The sequence below is a fragment of the Salvia splendens genome, chromosome 14 (genome assembly GCF_004379255.2).
Source record: "Salvia splendens isolate huo1 chromosome 14, SspV2, whole genome shotgun sequence".
NCBI classification, from domain to species: Eukaryota; Viridiplantae; Streptophyta; class Magnoliopsida; order Lamiales; family Lamiaceae; genus Salvia; species Salvia splendens.
This window is the reverse complement of record NC_056045.1, coordinates 9,011,213-9,019,651: the sequence shown is the minus strand read 5'-3', so window position 1 is coordinate 9,019,651 and position 8,439 is coordinate 9,011,213. Positions and strand designations below refer to the sequence as shown.

The 8,439-nt window shown below is 35.1% G+C and overlaps 2 protein-coding genes across 3 annotated transcripts; one reads left to right on the top strand and one right to left on the bottom strand.

The window, feature by feature from the left end:
• The first annotated feature begins 721 nt into the window (after positions 1-721).
• On the top strand, positions 722-2,652 carry LOC121764570 (CRIB domain-containing protein RIC6-like). 2 transcript variants are annotated; one of them, XM_042160580.1, is made up of 5 exons: positions 722-963; positions 1,075-1,153; positions 1,237-1,337; positions 1,422-1,521; positions 2,027-2,652. In XM_042160580.1, the coding sequence occupies exons 2-5, from the start codon at positions 1,090-1,092 to the stop codon at positions 2,371-2,373; spliced, it is 612 nt and encodes a 203-aa protein (XP_042016514.1). In that variant the 5' UTR covers positions 722-963; positions 1,075-1,089; the 3' UTR covers positions 2,374-2,652. The 2 variants fall into 2 exon arrangements, with proteins under 2 accessions (XP_042016514.1, XP_042016513.1); XM_042160579.1 differs by having other exon boundaries at positions 722-996.
• A 25-nt stretch (positions 2,653-2,677) lies between these two features.
• LOC121764568 (piriformospora indica-insensitive protein 2-like) lies at positions 2,678-4,245 on the bottom strand. Its single transcript, XM_042160578.1, has one exon. The coding sequence runs from the start codon at positions 4,207-4,209 to the stop codon at positions 2,845-2,847; it is 1,365 nt and encodes a 454-aa protein (XP_042016512.1). The 5' UTR covers positions 4,210-4,245; the 3' UTR covers positions 2,678-2,844.
• Positions 4,246-8,439: the final 4,194 nt, after the last annotated feature.

Here is an 8,439-nt window from a genome sequence, read left to right as displayed (position 1 = left end):
GTTAGGACGGAGGGAATAATAAGTTATAAACATACTTACAAGAGAAGAATACCACATGATCGAAGAAAACTAACCAGAATGTCGTTGGAAATCGCCCCAAAATTGTCTTTCCCATCGTAGCCTTCTTCTCACAAATGAGCTGTTATGTTTTTAAATGGCCGTTTTGTTGAAGACATAAACACATAATACGTCTATGAGAGATGCATGAGGATCATACGTATTTAATAGAGACGTATGAGGCTCGTGCATCTCTCACAATCTGGAGAAGCATAAGGAACAAATTGGCATATAGGGAAGCTTAACGGTAGACTTCATAAAAAGAAGAATTTGACCAACTAGTATGAGTGTATGAGGTATTGTGATTTGTGAAGTTTATACAATAATCAGTATACATTCATTTTTAGTGATTTGTAGTTTACATTATACGTATATATAAAAAAAAAGTTTACGTTATATATAACTATTTAATCTAAAATATCTAGAATATATATGGTACTTTATAAAATGTAATTCTCAATTGACATTGTCCAAGCGTCGTGACATACTATTCTCCTTGAACCATAAACGTATCCTATTTTTAGATGCTGATATTTAATTCTTACCTAAATTTTCTCTGTCTCAACCATTCATCGCCATTGAAAAATGAAAGGCTTATTTTGCATTAACACATTCGTCTTTCCAATCGTGGAATCCCTTTCTTTTGCTTTTGTGTTCTCTTTTTTTCTACAGACAAATATCCTTTTTTATCAACTTCATACAAAAAGGAAATTAGGAAAAAAAATAAAAAAAGAGAGTCAAACCACCCTAGAGGAAATTCGAGTGCTTTCTCTGATCTTCCTCTAGCTTCTTTCTTTTTGATCTTCATTACAATTATTAATTAATTTTTGTTTGAAGATTGATTTCTGAGTGAATTTTCTCCAGTATTTACATGGGTTAAAAGCTGAGTTTCCTCACCAAGAAGGGGTTGGTTTGGCTATGTTGTTTTAACTTTGAAAAGTATATCCAATATATATTTTTCTTGAATCAACCACCAAATATATATACTTATATATAAAGTTGTAAATACATAATTAGGTTACAAAGATAACAATGGCTTCAAAACCTAAGGTGAAGGGCATTTTCAAGGGCTTCAAGTACATTTCCCAAATTTTTGGTCTGCATTTTTTTAATCAATCGTTTGTTAATTAATGTCATAATTTTCAATTTATTGATTAAATTTATTTTGGGTTGATTCAGATGATGAAAAAGAAGACGAGATACAAATTGGTTTACCCACAGATGTAAAGCATGTGGCGCATATTGGATGGGATGGACCTGCTGTTGATACCCCAAGCTGGGTATAGTTACATTATTACTTATTTATTAGTTATAATTATTACAAAAAATGACGTTATTATAACATATAATTTATGTTATTACAGATGAATCAGTTTAGTGGATCTCCAGGTTTGCATTCTGCTCCTTTAGGGCCCCCAACTGGTGGAGAGAAAAGGGAGCCTGAAATTAAATGGGTCTCTGAAGGTATTATTTTCCATTATTACAAATCAAACCATTTGATGTTGTTGGTAATAAAATGTTCTTGGCCATGTTACAAACTATGTCAAAACATAGTAGTGATATAGACTTATAGGGTTTATATATTAAAAGAACTCTATCTCTTGATAGAATAGTATCTTAGAATGAGTTCTCATGTTTGATTAAGTAATATTGATGTTTTCATTGAGAAGCCCGACGAATCGTAATGGTGGCCTACAGAGTTGTGGTACGATTAACGAGTCAACCATGATCAACACGATCGTATGTGAGTCAACTCAGAGTGATTGTCATTAAGATCGATTGATTATTACGAGCTTCAGTGCAATGAAACTTTTTTCACATCAATTGTGCATATATGTGGCTTTTCATTAAGCTAAATGAACTCTGATAGACTAATCTTTTGAGCTGTTTATGACTTGTCTTAAAACATTTTGTTGTTATGTTACATGCTATTATGTTAATATAAGAATATGTTACTATCTCCTAACAGATGCAAACACCAAGAGAAGTAATAGAAGCGCTGATCTCCCTGACGTACCAAGATCGTCAAGGCGCAATCAGTCGGGAGATGGTGAGTCGTCTCCGAAGAAGCAAAGAGATCCCAATAAGGTAAAGCAGAGGAGAAATCACTCAAAGGACTCAGTGGAAGGAGGCAGTGTTAAGTCGAACCGCGACCCATCTGACTCGGCCAACCCCGGGGTCCCGGATCCTGCCAAGAAATCGCGAAGAAAAAAGTCAAGGGACTCCAACGGATCCGCACGTCCTCAGTCGAGGGCCAACGCCGATCCCGGCCCCGATGGTGAATCATCTATCAACAATCCCGAATTGGATAACTGACCACATTCCTCAACAATAATCTTTGTCTTTTTGTTGTTTTGTTTTTTATTCATAGTTAGCTCTAATACACTATTGGATGATATTTCAACTTATCGATGGTATAAGATTGGATCCTTAGAAATAATTTTTTTCTTTTTTCCTCTTAAAAGCTTTATTTTGTGATGATTGGGAATGTTTCGGCTATGTGTACAAGGGGTGCCATAGAATTTGAGACACCAACTAACATCATTTTTAGAATGTAATTGCCATTTTTATTTTGGCTGAGGTTCTTGATTAACACTCTCATTTCTCAACTGCTTTTATATTTCTATGTTGAGGCAAAATATAAACATATAATTTCAAGATAAAATCTAGTAATCTTGATATCACAGAAAGCTATAATTACATAAAGCCTTTTGTCTCATTGTGGTTTTCTAACAAACTAATTGGACGTACTTGTAATAATGTAGCAAGTGGGAGTACTACTATGTTTCACATGAAAACCCCAATTTGAGCTAAAATCCCCAAAAGCAAAGCCAAAAATGGCAAAGTGGAAATAGGACATGCACTCTCATGGAAAAGGGCATTTTTGGAAACATAAGGTTTCCTGCAAATGTTGAGATGGCCAAGATGAAGCGATTTCAAAGCCTCATCAATGCAAAGGTCGAAATTGCCCTCCAGCTTCAACTTCCCCCCTAATTTTGACATGAAATCTGCAGAAAATGGCAGCTTCCCACTGAGATTATTGTTTTCCAAATTCAACTCACTCACAAACTGCAATTCACCAAGCTCCACAGGTACAACCCCTTGAAGCATGTTGTTGTCAAGCCCTATGTAGCATGCATTCTTGAGTTGTACTCCCATTGATTTGGGGATTTTACCAACAAACCCCATGCTGGAGAGCCCAATTCCAATTATGCCCCTCATATTTTCCCAAATGTCAGGAATCTCCCCTCCCAGAAAATTGCCGCTCAGATACACTTCCTTCAAACTCGGCATCTCTGCCAAAGCCAAAGGAAACCCAAAGCTACCAAATCTGTTGTAGCTCAGATCGAGAAACTCCACCTTCTTCAAGCACGTGAGATTCTTTGGAATTTTTCCAGAGAATCCGTTGTGGCTCAAATCGAGCTTCACCAACGCAGCCGCGGATCCGACTGATTCCGGCATCGCTCCATGGAAGGCATTCTCGCTCAGATCTAGAATCTTCAGCTTCTTCATGTTCCGAAAAGCATTCATTGGGATCTCGCCGGAGAAACCGTTCCTCGAGAGCGTGAGCTGCTCGAGATAGGTGAATTCTCCGATCCAGTCGGAGATTCCGCCGGAGACGCCGCTTCCGGTGAGAACGAGCCGCCGCAGTCGTCTTAGGTTTCCGATTTTTCCGCCGAGGGAGCCGATTAGGGCGGGATTCTCGATGAAGATCAGCTCCTCTAACGCGGAATTGCGGCCGAGGGCGGAGAAATCGGGGAATTGAGTTTCAATTTCCGTTTCCGTGTGCGAGAAGCATTTGTAGAACATGAGCTTGCGGAGGTAGGGGAGCGGCGCGAGGAGGGAGGGGCGGAGGGTGGAGTTAGGGTTGCAGGGGGGGTTGGGGGTGTAGTCGGAGACGTAGCCGAAGCTGAGCTCGGTAACGTGCGAGGTGGCGGAGGAGAAGTCGAAGAAGTCGCAGGCGACGCCGTGGGGGGCGGAGGAGCAGAGGTCGTCGGGGAAGAGGCGGCGCCAGGGGGTGCCGGGGCTGACGGAGTCGAGGATGAGGTAGAGCGCGTCTTGCTCCGCCGGGTTGAGCGGCGGCTGGGCGAGGACGGAGGCGGCGAGGATGGAGAAGAAGGCGAGGAGGAGGGGGAGGCGCAAGTGAGCCATATCGAGGAGGTGGCAGGAATGGATTGGAGAGAGAGGGAGCAGTGGAGAGTGCAGTTATATGTTGGACTGCAACGTAGAAGAAGCAAAAATCAAGGAACAGGTTGGTCGTGCAGAGATTTGCTTGCCAGTTTTCCTGCAAGCTCCTGCAATTACCGTTTTGTCCTTTCTTTCTACACCACCTTCATCTCTTTTCTATCTCTTGTTATTGAAATGCAAAATTAGGGGAAATAGTAATAAGATAGAGATTAATTTTACTTGAGTAGATCAAAATTGAAAAATAGGACTATTATACTTGTGCGAACTACAGACTTTTAATTCATTGCATGCAATCTGTAAATCATGAATGAATTTGTTCAATAATCACTTAATAAATTTGTTTCTTTATATTTTTGTTTTATTTGCAAGTCTTCTGCTGCAAATCCCAACATCGACTTGACTAGCTGATTCAACTAAGAATTTTAATTAAACTTATAATTACATGGCTGAAAATGACATTATTTCAAGCAACATTACATAATTACACGATCAAACCACTCTTTCCAGCAATATGTAGGTATTGTATAGCTCTATTACTTGAACACTAATATGTTCATGCAAGCTATTGTCTCTTCTATAGAATTTAATTACTCTCTTCGTCTCATTAAAGATGATTCATTTTCCTTTTTGGTTTGTCCCAACTAAAATGACTCATTACTAAATATGGAAATACTTTTATCTCTACTTTATTTTCTCTCTTACTTTATTCTCTCCATTTAACACACAAAATAAAGCTACATAAAATCTCATACCACCAAAGGAAGGAGTCATCTTCCTTGGGACGGAGGATATACTTACTATGTTCTAGTTTATATAAGTCGTATTCCATTTCTCTCTGTCGTCTTAAGTTATTTAAGTAATTTTTCTTTATGTCAAAATACTCTAAATTTCACTTACTTTAGTATCTCGTACTTTACTCTATCTTCTTTCTTCACCTGCTTTATTTTATCTTTATTAATAATGAACATAACTTTTGCAAGATCTTGTACCTTAAAAACGTTTCAAATAACATGAGAAGGAGGTGTTAATACAATTTAACAAAAAATGTGTTAAGTGAGTTAAGTAAATGAAAAATAAAGTAAGAAGTGAAAAAGGTAGAGAGATGAAGAGAGAATAAAGTAAGTGCGAAGAAATATATTGACTTTTACAAAATAACAAAATGACTCCACTACTATAGAACGGAGGAAGTACTCATCTCTTATATCATTATCTATAGATATAGGAAATGAAGTATATTAAAACTTATTCTTATATTTAAACTAAGACTAAACTAGAATCATTAGACTCAGATGATCAATTGTTTAGAGCATCTCTAAGGGGAGAGGTAAATGGTGAGGTAACGTCTTATAACTACCATATGTATCTTCTTTTCATGAAAAACTATTCTCCAATGAGAATGGTATTTGAGAAAGTATTATACCATTCTCATTTTAAAGATGTATCTTTACCTCTCCATCAATGAAGAGGAAAAATCTTATAACTACCATATTTACCTTCTTATTATGAAAAATCATTCTCCAATGAAGAAGGTATGTATTATACATTAATGTTTTGGAATGCATCTTGTGCTATTTTTTTTATTTTAGAAAATAATTTACTTTTCTATATACATATTCCCTTTGTAGTTTATTACTTTTTGGAAGAGTATACTTCCCTTTTTGATAAGGTAAATCGAAAAAAAAAAATATATTTTTTCATGAAAAATCATTCTTCAAGGGAAAATGTATTTGAGAAGGTATTATATATTTTTCCCCATTTTAAAGAGATATTTTTACCTCTCCATCAATGGAGAAGTAAAATATTATAACTACCATATTTGCCTTCTTTTCATTAAAAATCATTCTTTAAGGGGAATGTAATTGAAAAATTATTATACTTTTATGTTTTGAAATGCATGTTGTACTATTTTTTTATTTTAAAAAATAATTTACCTTATATCCCTTTTCCCTTTGAAATTTGTTACTTTTTGGAACGGTATGTTTCTTTTTTGGGAAGGTAAATAGATATAACTTTTCTATATACCGAGAAAAAATTCGATTGACTAGGTATACCAAGTGTCAATCTTACTTGGCCTTTCATTTTTTGACATGTTATATAAAAAATTCCCTTCCAGCTAGATGGATACACACAATGTGATATTTATGGAAATTTTCTTGCATCCTATTTATAACAATTTTCGACCATATATACACAATACATTTATATATTTGCAGTACTTTTTTTAATAAGATTAAACTTTTTGAATGGTGATCTCTTTTTAATTTAATTGTCATTTTCTAATTTTATATACCGTATTTTGTTTCAAGAGAATTTTAATTTTTATATTTCTTTTTTATCATTTACAGTATTTTGCTTTCAAATAATTTCCATTTTTAGTAGTTTTATTTTTTATTAAATTTAATTGTCATTTTCTAATTATCAAATCATCTTATTAGTATTAACGGGTACCTTTGTATTTTAACATAATTAATAATTATAATATAACTAATGTGTATAGTAAAATAAAACAAGAATATACTATATACGTAGTAATTATTTATTTATGTGCAATATAGCTATCAATACAAAGGGAAAGCAATCTTATCATATAAATTGAAAACGTAATATGATAGTAATTTATTTTAGTATCAACGTGAAAATCTCATATTTTTAGGTAATATGTACTAGTGTATATTATGCCCAAATTTGTTTATAATATAATTAACTAGAAGTATGAGATTCTTTCCAAATAACTCGTGTTATTATTGCATTTACCATATTTACCATACTTTGCGTGGCCATCTAGTTGGAAAATGATTTTTATACAATTCCACATGTCAAAAAATAATTGAATGGGCATACCAAGTAAAATTGACATTTTGATATACCTAGTCCATGGAATTTTTTCTCATATATACCTCCCTCCTTGGAGATGCTCTTATAGAGAAAAGAAGCTACAAAAAATAGAAGTAAGCTATTTTTACGGGACAAACTAAAATGGAAATAATCTCTATTTTTATAAGACGTATAAAAACATATTCTTTCCTTTCGTATTTAATAAACACATATTTTTAGATTTTATTAATATAATATAATAATAAATAAATAAATAAATTACAAAATTGAAATTCACTTGAAGAAATATTTTGATTTTTTAACATTCTTTGAAGTTTCACTAAATGGGTTTATATTTTATTTTAATTTCAAATCTTAAATTAGTTTAATTATTGAATAAGATTTATTCAAAGTCATTTATCATATTTAATTGGTTTGAGTTGAAATATATATCTTAAAATGATACAATTAGCCGTTTTACGTTCTATAAATATGATTAGTTTTCACCATTATGTATTAAATTAATCACATGTTAATTTTATTAATAATAGCCCGATTAGCCTATTTGGTTAGATTGAAATCCGAATATCTAGGATTATGATTTGAAGTGTCTAAACAGACAAATTTTTAACCCTATTACCTCAACACAAATATGATTGAAACCTATTGTTGTGATTTTTATGGTGCAATTTAAGTACACAAAACAAGTAATAATTCCCTAAAAATACAACCTCTGGAACAATTTATGGTGCACGGACAAGCTCCACCGCCGCTGCGCTCGTGCCGCTGGCACGACGCTGCTCGCTCCGAAGAGCACGTCCGTGCCAGCGAGCAGGCGACGTGGCGGCACGCGATTGGGCAACGGCATAGTCGTTGCCTTTGAATTTTTTTTTATTTATTAAAAATCAGTTTTTAATTAAAAAAACCAATAAAAAGTAAAAAAAAATTCACTTCCCAAAAAAAATATATCCGTTTATTACCGTTTTTTACCACTTTTTAATTTTTTTATTTTTTCCCCCCAAAAATACATATTTCATCTATAAATACCCTCACTTTCATACCAAAAAATTCACACCAAACTACACAATTCTCATCTTCATTCTCCCATATCCATTCTCAATCTTTCTTCCACTCCTACACCATAACAATGTCCGGCCACGGCGATAACCCCCCGGGCTCCGGTTGGAACCCGAATGGTTCGGTTCACCACCGTTTCCTAGTCCGGAAACGGAATACTCGGCCCCTCCTCAAACCCAAAGTTCGGGCGTTCCGGGTGGCTACCGGCCATACCCAATTGACGACCAAGGTGCCCCCGAAGGGCGATACGGGTGGACACCGGAGCCTAGGCCGACCGCCCCCTCCCAAACTCCGACTCCTCCT

Excerpts from the sequence above, each read along its gene's own strand:
- LOC121764570 (XM_042160580.1), top strand. The coding sequence starts at position 1,090 with ATGGCTTCAAAACCTAAGGTGAAGGGCATTTTCAAGGGCTTCAAGTAC. Across the intron at positions 1,154-1,236 it reads GTACATTTCCCAAATTTTTG|ATGATGAAAAAGAAGACGAG; the intron begins GTCTGCATTTTT and ends GGGTTGATTCAG. Across the intron at positions 1,522-2,026 it reads AATTAAATGGGTCTCTGAAG|ATGCAAACACCAAGAGAAGT; the intron begins GTATTATTTTCC and ends ATCTCCTAACAG.
- LOC121764568 (XM_042160578.1), bottom strand. The coding sequence starts at position 4,209 with ATGGCTCACTTGCGCCTCCCCCTCCTCCTCGCCTTCTTCTCCATCCTC.